The sequence below is a fragment of the Geotrypetes seraphini genome, chromosome 6, assembly GCF_902459505.1.
Source record: "Geotrypetes seraphini chromosome 6, aGeoSer1.1, whole genome shotgun sequence".
Lineage (NCBI taxonomy): Eukaryota > Metazoa > Chordata > Amphibia > Gymnophiona > Dermophiidae > Geotrypetes > Geotrypetes seraphini.
In genome coordinates this window covers 147,438,539-147,457,065 of record NC_047089.1, presented here as the reverse complement: position 1 = coordinate 147,457,065, position 18,527 = coordinate 147,438,539, and the positions used below count along the sequence as shown (strand labels likewise).

Genomic DNA, 18,527 nt, shown 5'->3' with positions numbered 1-18,527 from the left:
ACAGTACTAAGATCAGACTTTGTGAGGGAAAAAAATGTTGCTCGGAGGAAGGCTTCCTGGTTAGCTGGAGGCAGCACGTAAGAAATGCTGCCTGCAGCTTTGTGAAGAGAAACAGGGATCAGTGCATGCTGGGGCTGGGTTGGAGTCAAGCAGTGTGGAGGCACAGGGAAGCAGTACAGTGAAGAGCAGAAGTAAGTGTAAACATTTCATCTTTTCTTTATTTTGAGGACTGTTTCTTTAATGTTTAATGGTTTTATAGGCTGTGTACAGTAGAGGAGAACATAAATACACAGATTCTCACATGATCTGAGTTACATAGAAATTCAACTTAAGAATAGTTTTATAAATGGAACTCCTTCATAACCTGGGTTTGTCTGTACCTTAAACACTTTTGAAGCAACAAAGGGGTTACATGATCAGTGGTGTAATGGGGGGAGGCGGTCTGCCCCAGGTACCATCTTTGCGGGGGGGGGGGGAAGGGGACTCAGTGCCTTTCCTCTCTGCCTCCATGTACTCCTTTAAATGTTCAGCAGTGTGAGCACCATTTTCCACTTGCTGCTCACGCCAACCTCAGCTCCCTTCCAATGCCAATTCCCGGTCGCGGAACCAGGACGCGATATCAGATGGGTACCAAGGCCAGCGTGAGTAAAAGGTAGAAGATGATGCTCATGCCAGCATACATTTCAAGAGGTAAGCAGGGGGGGGCGTTCAAGGGGTGGGAGCATGGTGCAGTGATGCCGGGCACCACCACCCCGGGCACCAATGTCCCTAACTACGCCTCTGCACATGATCATAATCGGCCCACACCACATACCAAATGAATTTCTACATTTTATAAGGTTTGACCCTTAGTAACATTTCTCCCTGAGAGCTTGGGATTGGTGGCATCTGGTACCTCACATTTTTCCAGAACTTTGTATTTGCTGAAAGGGCTCGGTCTGTGACATCCCCTGTCCATCTGATGGCACCCCGTTTCTCCTTGATATATTTAATGGATTCTGGCATGCTCGTGTAGTCTTTGATGTTCTCTGCTTCAATCAGAATGACTTTGTCTTTATTGTGGATAAGAGCATTGTAGAGGGCTACGTCCTGTTCAAATCCATCGTCAAACAGATTTCCTGCTTCCTTCTTTATTAAAATGATGAGCACCCTCCTGCTTTGTTTAATAATTTCATCAATGAGATTGGCCTTGGCTGTAAATAATTTTTAAAAAATAAGAAAAAAAAACCAGGTCCCGTATATGTAAGGTTAACAGATTTTGGTCCGATAAAACTTTTTCTGAAACAATATGCACCCTTAACAATATTTTTCCCATATTGAGAAAAAACAACAAATTGAACATTCCCATAAACATGGGAAATGACATGACACAAAAATTTTTAATTTGCACACCCCAGTGGCAGTTGGTGTTTTTTGTGCTGATCACTGGCTAAATTATGCTCTGATAATTTGGTGCTGGTCCATTTTGGAGCATTGTCACTGAATGTCAGAGCATAATTCTGAGTAGCCTGGCCACCTGGAGATTATGAGGGCCCAGAAGATATTCAGACAGGGCCTACATATATTTATTTTATTATTTATATCCTATGTGGTTTACATTCATGTACTTTATCATGTTTCCCTATCTGTCCCAGCGGGCTCAAACTCTATCTAGTGTACCTGGGGCAATCAGGTGATTAAGTGACTTGCCCAGGGTCACAAGGAGCAGTGAGGGATTTGAACCCACAGCCTCAGGGTGCTAAGGCTATAGCTCTAACCTCTGTGCCACACACTTCCCCATATATGTTATTATTTTGAAGAGGCGCCACAAGGGCAGAAATTAGGGGGCTTTGCTCCTGCCCCCAACAAGGCCACTGGACTACTAGGCATGCAGATAGGCTGGTTGGAGGGGGGGGGGAATCAGGGGCTCTAGGGATCTTCTTTTTTTTTTTAAGGTTGAAATCTATTTTTATTATTAATTGCAATAAACAATACAAAGCAATAACAAAGTGAATCAACAGAGCATGACACAATTCCCAAACACCCCCCACCATCCTCCCTCTTATCCTCCCCTACCAATCATAAAGAACTATGATCTTGTCAGGAAGCAACATTGAAACTCGAAGTGGAAAGGTACAAATTTACAAGTAGTCAGGTATAAAATGTCAGAACTGTAGGATCAAAACAAACAAGCTAATTGAATTTACCCAAATACAGCAAAAGCTGGTGAGAGCAACTTTATCCTATATAACCACCCAAATTTCTCAAAGGATTCCACTCAGTGGCGCACCTAGCATATGTGACACCCGGGGCCCATCATTTTTTGACATCCCCCCATCTATATGAAAAATATGATTTTTAGCAACAATCCACATATCGCACAACAAGAGTGTACCTAGGAAAAGCCAGCATCTTAAACACTGCAGTGAGCACTAGAATACCAACACATACATTGTAAAACTAAACAAGCCAGATCCCACAGTCAGTTGATCCTGAAGTCAATGCCAACTGAAAACTATGTTCTTTTCATACACACAGAACAGAGATACACCCTCGCCCAATATGGAATAATCACAAACTAAAAATAGAAATATGTAGACAAAAGTTAAACTGAACCGCCAAGAAACCAGACCCTGGATACAATGCAACACCACAAAAACAGTAACATGTCCTCTAATACAGTGCAAAATATAAAGACAGTAGATGTAAATTTGAAAAAAACTGATACATAACAATCACCACTTTACAAATTAACAAATAAAAATAAAACAAATAATGAGAAATAAAAAAGTACCATTTTATTGAACTAATCCCCATAAGCTCGGTCCCCATCCCCGCAAACTACCTGATTCCATCCACACAAGCCTTGAATTGATTTATATTGAACTTATTATATTAAAGTATAAAAAGAAACAATATTCTGTACAATTGTCAATTTATAAATCAGCGTCTTCTCCCCACTCTCTCTTCTCCATTTCCCTTCAGCGTCCTCAGCCCACTCTCTCTCCACTTTCCTTCAGCGCACGCACATAAAAACAAGCAAGTAATTTTATATCATTTTCATTCTATTCATTCATAGAAATTAAAGTCTAAATAATGCCAGTCATATAAGAAAACATGATTTTACAAAAATAATTCCCTGCACTGTCAAGCCTGCAAGGATTACTAGATGTCTTTCAGCAGCTCCCCTCCCTCCCTCCCCCTTACCTTCCTAGTCAAGTCAAAATGATCTACCAACAATAAAATTTTAAAAACACAAAGCACACTGTATGAAGAGAAAATGTTAATTATCATTTAAATTCCCCGGGTTTTCAAAAAGGTCAAGGCAGATGACTTTATGCAATGTCACCTCAGTAAAAACTATACAAAAATAATAAATATACCCCCTCCCTTTTTACTAAACCGCGATAGTGGTTTTTAGCACAGGGAGCTGCGCTGAATGCCCCATTCTGCTCTCGACGCTCATAGGCTCCCTGCGCTAAAAACCGCTATTGCGGTTTAGTAAAAGGGGGGCCATAGTGCAAATATAGGCAGCATATATAAATTCTCAAAACGGACACATTTTGATCACTAAACTGAAAATAAAATCATTTTCCTACCTTTGGTAATTTCATCAGTCTCTGGTTGCACTTTATTCTTCTGACTGTGCATCCAATATTTCTTCCCTTCTTTCAGCCTCTTGTATGCTTCCTCTCCTCCAGACCTCATTCCCTCCCCAAACTTTTTCTTTGTTTCACCCTGCCCTTTTCTTTCTTTTTCTCTCTCCATACCCCCTTTCTTTCTGTATGTCTGTCTTTCTCTCTCTCTCCATGCCCCATTTCTTTCTTTGTTTCACCCTGCCCCCTTCTTTCTTTCTCTCTCCATGCCCTCTTTCATTCTGTATGTCTGTCTTTCTCTTCTCTCTCTCTCCGTGCCCCATTTTTCTTTGTTTCACGCTGCCCCCTTTCTTTCTTTCTGGCTCCCTGTCCCCCCTTTCTTTCTTTCTCCCTGCCATCCCCTCCCCATGCCACCACCATTGGGAAAATGCTGCCACCGCCGCTGGGGAATAGGCTGCCACTGCTGCCATCGGGAACAGGCTGGCGCCAAGTTCGCCCTGCTTCTCTTCCCCATGGGGGCCGACCAATTCTCGCCGCCCGATGTCAATTCTAATGTCGGAGAGGACATTCTGGGCCAGCCAGGCAACGATTGGCTGGCCCAGAACGTCCTCTCCGACTGTCAGAATTGACGCGGGCGGTGAGAGTTGGTCGGCCCCACAGGGAAAAGCAGGGAGAACTCGGCGCTGGCCTATTCCCGATGGCGGCGGTGGCACTCAAGTGGCTAAAGAGCCACAGTTTGCCAGCCTAGTGAGAACACTGGAGGGTGGCCAGCTGTGCACCCCCTTGGGGCGTAAACCTGGGGTGGACCACCCCCACCCCCACCTTGGTATGCCACTGTCTGTACCTCACTCCCTCCCTAATGACCAAAAATTCTCCTTTCTTCCATTCCCCGTGTACACAACCATCTCTTTCCCTCCCTTCCTCTCTCCCTTCCTCTTCTGTGTCCAAAAATGCATTCCCTCTCCCACCTCTGCATCTCTTTCCCTCCCTTCCTCTCTCCCAAGTCCATGCATTCTGTGTCCAAAAATGCACTCCCTCCCCCACCTCTTTCCCTCCCTTCCTCCATCCTCTCTCCCAAGTTCATGCCTTGTGTTCAAAAATGCACTCCCTCCCCCCTTTTGTGTTTCCCGTTTGCCTCCTAGCCCTCATCTTAGCAACTTTCTCAGCCAAATACAACTCGAGCCGCGAGGCTCGTCTTCTGTTCCTACCTGCCCTGCCGCGCACACAGAGCCGACCGGAAGTCTTCCCCGATGTGAGCGCTGACGTTGGAGGGAGGGCTTAAGCAAAGCCTGCCTTCCAACATCAGTGCTGACAACGGGCAAGACTTCCGGTCGGCTCTGTGAGCGTGGCAGGGCAGGTAGGAACAGAAGACGAGCCTCGCGGTTTGAGTTGTATTTAACCCCGTAGGGTCCCCCATCATTCCCGTTCAGCTCTCTCCGGCACCCCCTTGGGGCGTGCAACTGGGGCGGACCGCCCCACCCTAGGTACGCCACCCTAGGGCCAGAGTGACATGAAGTTCCCTCTCCCATCCCAATATAATAAACTGCAAATCCTTGGTGGCCTCAAAATCAAGTACGACCATATGTAATGCCGATACCGAAGTATTAAAGGGTTCAACTTTTGCAAAAAAGTCTCTGATGCGGCGGCCTATAGGACATTGCAACTGATCCTGAGGTAAGGATAAAATATAATGTTTCAATTGACAATATGCAAAATTTTCACCCCAACATATCCCCAGTTGTTCCCTGAGGGTAGAAAGAGGGCGGAGTCTTCTCTCATCAGTGAAAAGGTGCTCCTATAAAGAGAAGCCTCTTACTTCCCATCGTGCAAAACAAGAGTTATCCATGCTGGGCACAAAGGCAGTATTCCCTAAAAAGGCAGCTAATCGGTAACTCGAGCATCACCCCCCCCCAGATTCCCCAATAGGGTTTCCCAGATTGCTCTCATTGACATCAATAAAACGCTATTCTTTATTTCTGGTATAAGGGCACCCCTAGGCAGATGAAGCAATGTGTGCAAGGAGTAGGGGGCAAAACAAGGCCAATTCAAAAGCAGTAGGCATATATTGTTGTTCCCCCAACATCCAATCTTTAAAATGTCTCAAAAGACAAGAAGAATTATACATGCCAAAGTCAGGGAGACCAAAACCGTCGCGATGCCAGGTTCCTACCAGACAGGTACAACAGATATTAGGTTTACGATCATTCCAGCAAAAAACAAGTCAACAAGCACTCCAATGTCTTCAAATCTTTTTTCCATAATTTGAGTGGTAACAGTTGCATGGCATATAACCAGTGGGGAAACACCATACGTATTAAAGTTATTCTACCTAGAAGACTTAAGGGCAGGTCTTTCCAGTTGATATAACGTGTGTTGAAGTAAAGCCTGAGTGTTAACAGAGTATAGTCTATTCATCAAAACTGTGAGTTGTATTCTCAGATAATGGAAGGAATTAGATGCCCAATGTAACGGAAATGTAGAACTCCACAGATTTTTCAAAGCAGGGGAGGATGGGAGAGCCCCCAGCTTACTAAGGTTCAAACCAAACTCTGCATAGGTCTCCATATTCTCTGATATTTTCCAACAAAGCATCCAAAGGGTGCCAAGGACCCATGATAAGAACCAAAATGTCATCTGCAAAAGCAGCCACTCTAGAACCATGACCCCCATTCTGTATTTCTTTGATATCAGGATTTAAGTTTCAAGTTTATTTAAAATTTGATTGGATTGCTTTTACAGAGTTCCAAGCGATGTACATTTTAAAATTAATAGGAAAACAGACAACTTAAAATATACAATTACATAGACATGACAATTAGACAAGAGGAGAAGGGGAAGAACTACAATTGTTATAGGAAAAAGGAGAAGGTTTTAACACAAGGTATATACAAGGAAGAGCCTCAATTGCTTTCCTAAGATTTGAATGCATCTTTAGACAGAAAGCTTTTTAGTTTACCTTTGAATTTATCTAAATTTTTTTTTCGTCCCTCAAAGATACTGGTAGTGAATTCCAAATTTGTGGTGCCATGACTGAGAAAATTGTGTTCGAATGAGTATTGACAACCCTCAAAGAAGGCACTGAAAGAAGGTTTTTGTCCTCTGATCTAAGTGTTCTTGAAGGAGTATATGGAATGAGTACTTTTTCTAGAAAAAGAGGGGCTTTAGCGATTTGGACTTTGAAAGTCAGTAGGGCTATTTTAAAGGTAATTCTGTGATTTATGGGCAACCAATGCGCCTTTTTTTAGTAACGGTGTGATGTGATTGTATTTTCTAGTTTTTTGTGATGATTTTAATTGGTGTTTTGGATAATTTGTAGTCTTATTTCTTTTTTTTTTTTCTTTATGTTTTGAACATATTATCAAGAATAAACTTCTTGTACAGAATATGATTGAGTCAGCATAATATAAACAAATGAAGTAACAACTATATAACAAAATTACTATTTACTCATCAAATTAAAGTCTCAAAATTTGAGATCCAAGGTGTTCCTGAGTGAGAAACTATTAAAAGAAAGAGAATAATTCAAATTGCAATTAGGCGGTCAGATGAGAATGGACCAAGAGTAAATTTATACATTGAGATTTTCTTTATCCCCTTCAAGGCCCCTCCTGGAGAGAAATCCTGTCAACTGAGAGGGTTCGAAGAAAATATAATTACAAGATTTGTACTTTACAATGCATTTGCAAGGATATCGTAAGAGAAATGATGCCCCCATTGCAGTGACCCCAGGCTTAAGAAGCAAAAATTCCTTCCTTCGTTTCTGAGACTCCCTTGTCACATCCGGAAATATTTGAACTTTATGTCCAAGAAATTCTTTATGTCTTGGACAAGAAGAAAGAATGTCTTATTTCTTTTAATGAAAGTCCCTGGTATATGGAATTATAATAGTCGAGTTTTGCAATTACTAGGGAGTGGATTAAAGTGTTTAGAGAAGATGCATCGAGAATGTTTGCTAATGATCTAATCATTCACAGTCTATGAACGCAGCTTTTAACTACCGAACTGATTTGTTTACGATAGTTAAATTTTTGATCTAAGAAAACACCCAGAATTTTGATATCTAAGCACCTCTTGAAGATGGATATCATTGACTTTGATTGGTGAGAAGAGAGTAAGTCCATCTTTCCATGGTAAAAATATGGTTCTTGTGTTTGTTATGTTCAGAGATAACATATTATCATGTAACCACTGGCATATTTTGGTTAATTTCTGGCTGACATTTGATATTTTTTTGGCTGAATTAGAGTTTATCGGATGAAGAAGCTGTAGATCATCCACATAGGCGAAGACTGAAAACCCTATTGATTGACTGAGCGTTAATAAAGGAGCCAAAAAGATGTTGAACAGAAGGGGAGATAGTATAAAGTCCTTGTGGAATACTGTAACTGTGTGAGTAAGGTTCTGAAACTTAATTATTAAACACAATCGTGGATGTTCGTTCAGAGAAGTAGAACTGAAACCATTACATAACTTGGTCACTAAAGCCAATAGATCTAGTGATATCAGAAGGACTGATTGATGATAGTCTAAGAAGTATAGTATTGAAGAAGTCAAACTGATTAGAGAATGTTCAGTTGAGTGGTTCTGTCAGAAAGAACCCAGTCTGGTTCTGGTGCAGGACATTAGTTTTCTTGACAAATTCAGATATTTGACTGAACACAATCTTTTCTGTCCGTTTTGCAATAAAAGGGAGGTTGGCAATAGGTCGATAATTTGAATAATCATTATGGTCTAACCTTTGGGTCTTTGACGATTGGACAAATAATTGATTCTTTCCATTGCTTTGGAAGTGACCCGTCCCAGATTCTAAACTGCTTGTGACAAGTTTTTGTATGAAAGGACTGAGGAAGTCAAAGTTACATTTTATGATACTCGTAAAAGGGGGGAAATGCTTAGCGTATAAAAATCTTCACTGGTTATACATGGATATACTTCAAGTTACGACATGTAAGTAATCTGTACCACTACTTATCTGGTAGTGACTTCAAAAAAGTCCTCCAGTCAGTTATGCTCTCAAGTCTAGATTTTTACAATATAGTGCATCTGGGTGTTCCATCCACTATATTAACAGCATTACAGATAGCACAGAATTCTGTTATCCACACATTATTTAGGTTATCAAAGTGCAATCATGTATCAGAGTTTTACATCAAGTTGTATTGGCTTAAGGTAGAGTATAGAGTGAAGTATAAATTGCTGTTAACTTATTTAGCAATTCATAAATTGTCACCGCACTACCTGTCAGAGGTAATCGCATATCAGACTTTATTCCTAAAGTTATGTTCTGCAGGTAACAGTGATTTGGTTATGCCATCTAGAAAGGAGTTGCACTTGCAAACCGTGAGAGCTGCGACATTTTTATGTGAGGGCCCAGTAGAGTGGAATTCACTTCCGGGTTACGTGTGTCAGCAGGGGAGTGTCAGCACGTTTAAACGTTTGTTAAAACATCACCTGTTCTGTCAGATGAAATATGGGTGCTAAGAGAGAAGAAAATGTAGTTTTACAGCTTGAGTGTTTAAACGATATAAAGAGACAGGGGCGGATAAATGTGGCATGGGAGTAAGTACTGTCTGTGAGTGTATGGTGGTCTCTTTTTTTATGTGTATTTTATGTAGGTCATGGGAGTTACAATAAGACTGCATTTATGTGTATTTGTAATGTGTGTATTTCTTGGGTTTTGGTTTTTTTTGTACTATGTGCTCTTAGAACCCACTTTGTATAAAGCGGGATATAAATAAAAACCATAAATCATTGGTTATCAGTTGAGAGATGAATTAAGTTTAAATCAACTTGCATAGTTCATTGTATATATAGACTGACTTCAGATAATCTGATTTTGCTTTTAACTCATTTGCATTATTCTTCCACCAGATTAAGTGATACTTTATTACTACATTTTCCTCATATTAGAGTACAATATAAATGACAGCTCAACTCCTCATTTGCTTACGCTGCCATTACAATTTGGAATAATCTACCTATTTACATTAGGACTGATATCAATTGCTTAATGTTTAGTAAAAATTTGAAAACTCTTTTATATGACTTATTATAATATTCATGTTATGATTATATTTTAATTGATTGTTTTGTATTTTCCTGTAGATTTTACAGTCTTTCTGAATGTAAATTGCCTTGAACCTTTTTGGTATAGTGTGATTAATAAAGTTGTGTATTAAGTTAGTTTAGATTAACACACACTGATTGTATTTTCTATATGTTAATTGCATAGACAGATGTTGGGAAAGTCCCCAATAGATAATGCAAACTATTTGCAAGTATCTTGTAGTAATTTGGATAATTTCTGGATGATAACTGCAAGCTTTACTGAAAGGGACACCCACCGTATTTTTCGCTCCATAAGATACACTTTTTCCACCCCCAAAAAAGGGAGTGGAAAAGTGGGTATATCTTATGGAGCAAATACACCTCTCCCCCCACCCCACCCCACCCCCGGTACCTTTTTTTCTGGCGGTGGTCGGTACTGGATGGATGCCTTTCTCCTTGCAGAGTGGCGCATAAGGCAGAAGCGTGACCTTTATGCTTCCTGCCTGGTCCCGCTCCGCGATTGGATTGCCATCAGTTCTCGCAAATCCTGCCTTATGTGCCACTCTGCAGGGAGAAAGGCAGCCGTCCAGCACTGACCACTGCCAAAAAAAAGGTACCGGGGACTGCGGGCTTCCCAGCACCAGATGCACTGGACCATCAGACGCACCTCCCTGTAGAGGAGGAAGAACCAAGAAAAACACATTTTGAACCAAAGTTTTTTTTCCTTGCTTTTTCCTCCTCTACAGGGGGGTGCGTCTTATAGAATGAAAAATACGGTAAATCTTTCTAGAGTTATATTTCAGACACAGCACTTGTAATGGCAATGAAGGCTGAAAATGACTTGCCCAGCACTGTTCACTCTAAACTGGGTGCAGTCCTCCACTCACAGTCCTGCCGGTTTGAGGGTTCTGTTTCACTATCAGATTTTCAATGGTGAGAGACAGGCCAGCTCTGCAGAACTCCAGGGAACCTGTCAGTCCCTAGCAATTAAAAACACTATTGAAGCACCTCATTCCAGTGGCAGCAATGCAGTTGGAGGACTCCTGCTCAACATAGAGAGAATAGTGTTGCAGAGTTTCCTTGGTTGTCAGCCCGCTACTTTAACTATCATTTATTCAAATCAGGTGGTTGCATAGATGGACCCCCCCCTTGAAGGGTTGCCAGATGTCTGGATTTCTACGGACATGTCCTCCTTTTGAAGACATGTCCGGGGGTCCAGACGGCTTTTCAAAACCCAGCACTTGGTCCGGGTTTTGAAAAGAAATCATGTCGGGAGGGGGTATCAGCGTATGCACGGATGAAAACACGGTGACGTTATGCACACGCGTGCCTGCGCACGACATCGCGTCACATGAACGGATGCCTTCCTGCCTGACAAACAGGCAGCGGGGGTGGGGCTGGGGGCAAACTGAGGGGTCCAGATTTTACATAACCCTAACTCCATGTTCACTCACAACCTGCTGCCACATCCAGAACTAGGCCCTGTAGTATTCCTCACACTATCGCTGGAGAGGTAAAGTATAGGAGGAAGGCCATGAATGAAGATCTTTGGGGAGAGGTGAAGGAAGGAAGGAAGGAAGGAACATGAAGCTTTAGGGAGGGAGTTGAGAAAAGAAGTAAATAGCAGGGGATCTCAAATATTTAGTCAGATCCCAATTTAGTATTACCGTAATCTAGCCTTGTATATGGTAAGAGTTTTCCCAATTTAATTGATTCTATGAAAATCATCTAAGTTAACATGCACTCAGGTAACAAATTAAACAGAAAAGGAATGAGGTATTCTAATCTTTTTCAAGTCTTTTATGTGCTGACATTTGTTTTGGTTCAAACCAGTATTTCCAAAACATTACTTACCCTCTCCTGGTAGTTCATCCCTGCCAAAAATAAACAGTTTATAACCACACTGCTTTTCCAAGACCTCTGGCATCATTTTTAGAACGAAAATATTCATGTGAGCCATAATTGGTTTGTTGCTTTTGGGATATATAACATAGCCGTCATATAGCTTTCCATCTGAAACTAAAACAGAATTAAGCAATATGATTTTTCAAATTAGATCAGTTTTTTTAATAATTATCTAAAAATATAAAAGAAGCCCGACTATTTGATCCCAGGGGTGGGCAACCCTAATAATGTCAATCTACATAGAGAAAATTGACAAATGCACTATATAATTCACTACCAACAAAACTCAATGTGATGAATGAATGAGTTAGCATAAATTATTACCAGAATGGTTGGTTATCATATACTTCTATCTTCCCACACGGTTGCTAAAATTGTCAAACAAGTCTTGTGCCATTGTTGAATCCTTCAACGGTTCCACTCAGCAAAATTCTGTTTGTATGGGCCATTTTCTGTGTGTACTTCCTGTTCTGTTCCCATATTCATGGAAGCAGGACACATTGTTCTGTATATTTAGGGTTACCAGATTTTCCACAGAGATACCTGGACACATGGCCCCGCCCTATTCTACCCTGGTACCGCCCTGTTCTGCCTCCTGCCCTGTCCCGTTCTGCCTCCTGCCCCCACAAGCCTTGATTTTCTTTTCCAACTCCATACTGTTTATATCTTTTTGAAGGTGCGGTCTCCGGAATTGTACACAATATTCTAAATGAAGTCTCACAAGACTCTTTAACAAGGGCATCAATACCTCCTTTTTCCTACTGGCACTACCTCTCTCCTTCTAGCTTTCGCTGTCAATTTTTTAACCTGTTTGGCCACCTTAAGATCACATACTATCACACTCGAGTCCCTCTCCTCTTTTGTGCCCAAAAGTTCTTCACCCCCTAAACTGTACCGTTCCATTGGGATTTTGCAGTTCAAATGCATTACCTTGCATTTCTTAGCATTAAATTTTAGCTGCCAAATATCAGCCCATTCTTCAAGCTTCACAAGATCCTTCTTCAAATTATCCATACCATCGGGGGTGGCTATTGCAGATTTTGGTATCATTCGGAAAGAGGTAAATCTTATCTGACAGCCCTTCAGCAATGTTGCTTACAAACATGTTAAAGAGAGCAGGCCCAGGAGCCAAACCTTGAGGCACACCACTGGTAACATCCCTTTCCTCTGAGCGATCTCCATTGACCCCCTACCCTCTGTTGCCTTCCACTCAACCAGTTTCCTACTCAGCCCGTCAATTTGGGGCCTATACTGAGGGCACTCAGTTTATTTATTAGATGCCTGTGTGGAATATTGAGATTATAGGAACAGTGATGTGCAGCAACAGACAGTGAGGTGAGCTGCACTGATCATTTACTGATTGGGGCTGAGGCAGAGGCCAGAACATATGTTTGCATTTTGGTTTTTTGGACATCTATCACAAGGCACATGGGAGGTTTGCATATCACAAAGGCAATGAATGCAAACCTCTCATGTGTATTCACTGGTGATATCCAGAAAACTAGATTGGTCAGTGTCTCAAGGCGTAGGAGAGGCAACAAACCAAACCAAATAGAAAAATACAAAATCATAATCAAATACAGTATTTCTAAACAGAAGCCAGATGCTACCGTTCCTCTACTTTTCTACCTCCCTATAGAATTGCTTGCAAATTTTTGACTCAATCAGTAAATTTAAAATTAAAATATACATGTTTATGGTTTGAGAACTGTAAGAGAAACTAAATTTAACTGATGAGGCCTCCTAATCCTCTTTATTCCTTCCTATTAGTCTGAAATTGTCACTGGTTTGGTGCTAGCTATAATGACTAGCCCCCCTGAGACCTACCAGGGTGCACGCAGAGCTTCAGATAGTCTCATATCTTTGTTTAACTTATGTTTTATGACAGAAACAGAGAAAATGACAGCAGATAAAGATCACATGGCCTACCATGTCTGCCCATCTATACAGATCCCACATGCTTGACCCATGCTTTCTTGAATTTGTCCCCACCGGTATTCCATGTATCCACCACTCTTTCAGTACTCCTGAGTCTACGCCCTTTTACCTTCATCCTTTTACCCCCTCATTCCAGTTTCCTAGTAATTAAAAGAAACTTGCCTCTTGTGCATTTATGCCACAGAGGTATTTAAACGTCTATCATATTTCTTCTCTCCTGCCTTTCTTCCAAAGTACACATATTGAGATAGTTAAGTCTTTCCCCTTATGTTTATTAATATTTGATATAACACCAAATCCTACAAGAGTTCTCAGCGATTTGCATTAATATAAAAACAAAAATTCAGTAAAATAAGAAAAAAAAAAAAGCCATAAAATTATAGGACAACACAGAACATACAATCACACAACACAAAAGATTCAATCAAACATATTCATCATATTTTTTCTGTGTTTGAGGAGGGCCTGAAAGTTTCTCAATTAGTGAATGCAGTGTACCGGAAGAGTTCACACCAAAAGCGGGAAGGGGTAAAACACAGACCTCGCGGATCTAAACCCGCATGTCCTTAAAAATCTGAGGTCCGTGCCACTTTTTATATGTAATCAATTTTTATTTTCAAACAGAAAAGCAACCTACAAAGTATAAAATAGACTAACCCATCATCCCGCCACTTTTAGTCTCAGGATAGGTTATGGCTCTGACATACCTCCTTGACATTTTAGCTCTGACGGACCCTAATGCTTCTCCCTCCCTATACTGAGAATAGAAGTGGCAAAACCGGTTTTACCACTTTTAGTTTCAGCATAGGGAGGGATAAGCATTAGGATCCGTCAGAGCTAAAGTGTCAAGGAGATCTGTCAGAGCCATATCCTATGCTGAGACTAAAAGTGGCATGGACCTCAGATTTTTAAGACGTGCGAGTTTAGATCCGTGAGGTCTGTAAAGTCCATGAGGTCCGCATTTTACCCCTTCCCACCAAAAGCTAACTGAAAAAAATGGGCCTTTAATAATGTCTTGAAGGCCTTAAGATTTGCTTCAGACCAAATATGATAAAGATCACCAACCATTTTAGTAGCCACCTTGTGTATTTGTTGGACAAACAGGCTTACGGACTCGCCTGCAAATCAGCAATTTCTCTTTTCACTACATCTCTGAAAGAATCTGAGTCCTGTTTTTTTGACATTTTGCTCCTTCCTTCAGTGCAGCTGCACACTGCTCATGCAGGTTCACGTAGGACTCTGCTTCCTGGAAGGCTGAGCTTTAAAGCACTTTAAAGCAATGATATTTTATATCTTGGTCAAGTGTGACTCACTTAGTGATGGATCTTTAAAATGAACTGCAAAGTGCTGAGTGCTGGTTACAGTAACACCAGTGAAGCGGAAACTGTCCTAGTGCTTTTAATGTGAATAACTATCTCATGTCCCCCTCTTAAATCTTTAATTTATGAAGCTATATGGTGCTCGCTCACATATTGCGGCACCATATACATTACTGACTAAAGTTGTATATCTAGTCTAAACATAAACATTAGTGTATAGGTTTATGTATATCCATTTCTCTATGTATTCTTGTTCATTTGTATGGACCTTCAGATATTAACCGGACCATAGATAATGTCCAGCTATCTCTTATCTTCGTCAGTCCACTTTATTGTTTATTTCTATCACATCATTAAAATCAATTGTAGATATCATAGTTCATGTTCATATTGCTACTATACTTTTATGAGCTTCTTTTATTTTTAGTTATTAGTTACTATTTCTTCATTTCATGGAAAAAGTAAAATAGAAATGAAATGAAGAAATAGTAACTTAGTAAAAGGGGGTGTTAATTACCAAACTGCACATCACTTGATCTGCTATTGCTTTAGAATCCTAACGGAGTTTAGCGGTATATAAGAAATAAATTACATTACATTACATTACATTACATATCTTTTCTCAGCTACCTATATACAAATCTGTGTTTTTATCTTTAAATATTGGGTTTATTATTTCTAAGATTGTTCCCTGGATATTTACGTGAGTGGATTCAACAGTGAAAGAACTTCAGGAGTCCAAAAAATGCATACAAAAAAATAATTCCTAAAGGATGAAATTAAGAGGTGATAGGCTCAGAGTAATCAAAGGAAATACTTTTTTACAGAAAGGATGGTAGATGCGTGGAACAGTCTCCTGGAAGAAGTGGTGGAGACAGATACTTTGTCTGAATTTAAGAATGAATGGGATAGGCTCGTGGGATCTCTCAGAGAGAGGAAGAGATCATGGTTACTGCGGATGGGCAGACTGGATGGAACTTTTGGCCTTTATCTGCCATCATGTTTCTAAGAAGATAAGCTAGTCACCCCTGACACCAGACTTCAACTTCTAAGAAGGAGGCAAAGCTGGAAATGTGTATCTTGTTGTTGTTCTTCAGTGCTGCCTTGAATCCTCTGCTGTCTTGGATATGGGACTCCAACTCCTGTTCTGCCCATAATTCTGTGCTGCCTTACCCAGCTCATTACATTACATTACAATTTGCTTATATACCACAGGACCATGAGGTTTACAAAAGATGTTTAAACAATTAGATGAATTAACTTAATTGCCTAAGTATTTGGTAAACAGATACGTTTTCAGACGCCTCCTAAAATCCATGTAAGTGCTGGAAGCCATGATTAAAAGACTTAAATCTTTGTCCCAGGATGCTGCCTGGTAAAATAAAAGATGATGGTAGTACTCTTTAAATTTACATCCTATTACAGATGGAAAAATAAAATTGGTGCAAGAAAAGTTGTTGCGATCCAAGATGACGATTGAGTCGGACGTCTGGGGGTGAGCTCCGTATCAGCGTCCTCTGACTCTCCCTCTCCCAACAAGCAGTGGCAGAATTTTCCATCGGAGAAGCGGGGCAGAGTGTATCTTTGTTCCCACTTGGCCTCCGGTACTGTTTCCGTGGCTTTGCCGCTTCTATTTCTCAGCCAACTGATGGGGAAGAGGAAGGGGGCTACGTGGCTGAATCCTCTGGCAGCCGCAAGCTCTGGTAACTTGAACCAGATGACGCTTGACGCGGGATTCGTGCATCATCAGAGAGGGAACCTACCAGCATCGGGAGGAACAACAGAGTCTTCGGTGAACCTCAGCATGGATCTGGCTTCTCTTAGCCTGATTGAAATACAGGCTCCTCTTCAGCCTGGGAGTGGGAATGCTGTGGAAGGAGAGGTACTCCTGCAGACCTGGAGACAGGGACAGCTGGAGAACCCCGGAGGAGCTGTGGGAGTTGAGTTGTTGAGAGGTGAGACTCCCACTGTAGCCAGTTTACTGGCACCATCCACAGAAGATGGTAAGAACTTAATTTCTGCTCCTATTAGCCAACAATTTGGAGAGATAGTTAAACCTGTTACAGTCAGTTTAGACACACTGTGGGAAGCCATTGCGACAATGGACTCCAACCTCAAAAAGGCAGTATCAATGTTACACATTTGGATAGTAATACTGTCAGCTCTCAGGTAAAGGAACATGAACTTAAATTAAGAGAGCAGGATGAAAAAAAAACAGCATTGTTCAATATGCAGCAGTCAGGCTGATTTTTGGGCTGAAGAAGTTTGACCATGTCATTGCCTTTGTCCACGAATTACATTAGTTGCCATTGGAAGCTCGGATAGCGTTTAAGTTTGGATGCTTCAGTTACAAAATCTTGTTTGGATTTACTCCCAATTATCTCCTAACATCCAGAGGTTGTGAGTTCTACACCCAGCACATCTTTTAATTGTGGCATACTACTTTGAAGGTGCAGATTGATGAGGTCACAATGAGGTCAGTTTTGTGTAACTGAAGACCTCCATTTTGCAATGAGGGAAGCTGAATGTTAAGGTGTGTATCTGTTTATTCTCTTTTTAAGTGCTGATAATGTGTGCTGTTTTTTCTTTGCTTTCAAAAGAGAGCCGATTGCAGTGCTGTTTGTTGAGAAAAAAAAGGGGGTTGTAAAAGCCATGTGTAAATTATATTATTGTTTGGGCAGAAATGTGGTTTGTTATCCATGCATTATAATGTGTTCCATTGACATTATATTTATTAGGACAGAGAAAAGATGAAAATTACCTATTCAAGATGAAAATTACCTATTCAAACTCACTATTGGAATTATTGATGAAAAAACACAGCGAACATCTGCCTCGCGTCTAACAAAGAGCCGCAATTACGAAAGTTGAAACGGCATTGAAATACAAGTTAGACCAGGGTTTCTTACGTCTACATAATACACGATATTTAGACGCAGGTGTTCGCTCAGGTAGCGCCTATCTAGCGTCCCCATTTGGCACGCCCACGGAACGCCCATGGAACGCCCACGTCCAGAGCTGGAGACGGGACTATGCTTTCTATAGACGTCAGTCCGTCAACTACCTCTTAGGGACGTCTATGTGTCGTTTATTTCCCAATTAACATTAATTAAGACCCTTAACTCCGTAATTATTCACTTACCTCAGACGTCCAAAGCACGCCTAAGTTAAACGCAGTAATAGAGAATTTACCCCTCAGTGTCCAACCATAGTTAGCCAGCATTGATGGATTCCAGTTACCCTGATATCTTTTTTCCATAGTGGCAAAGTCCTGGTGAAACTTTTCACCATGTTCGTCGCTAACTGCACCAAGGTTTGCAGGTAAGAAATCCAAGAGTGAATGTAGAAAGTGCATCTTCAGTGACATGTTGCACTTCATGGTTTTGTGTGCTCCAAGAAGTTTGTCAACCACTTGAATATAGTTTGGTGCTCTGTAACTGCCAAGAAAATTCTCAACAACATCCTTGAATGCTTTCCAGGCGATTTTCTCTGGCCCGACTAACAGATCTTCAAATCTCTCATCTGATCTGTGGACCGACAAAAATGCTTTCCTTAATCTTGGCATCAGTTATTAATTATTAATTGCATTAGCCTGAAAATATAACAAAAAATTGTAAAAAATGTACTTTTTTGTTAAAACGGTACATGATACGTAATTTTAAACGTGATTTTTGTGATCAGCAGCCAAAAATCTGTAAGATACACCCGAAAATGTTGAAGAAGCAAAATCTTTGTTGTCTCT

The 18,527-nt window shown here is 40.9% G+C and overlaps 1 protein-coding gene across 1 annotated transcript in view; it reads right to left on the bottom strand.

Annotated features, from left to right (window-relative positions):
* Window positions 1-825: 825 nt before the first annotated feature.
* The window catches only part of LOC117362917 (interleukin-1 receptor type 1-like), a 131,396-nt gene continuing 113,694 nt past the window's right edge, over window positions 826-18,527 (bottom strand). The window contains exons 9-10 of the mRNA XM_033950009.1: window positions 11,478-11,642; window positions 826-1,193 (exon numbers count right to left, since the gene is read on the bottom strand). Coding sequence (XP_033805900.1) covers window positions 826-1,193; window positions 11,478-11,642 — 533 coding nt within the window. The remainder of the gene's footprint in view (window positions 1,194-11,477; window positions 11,643-18,527) is intronic.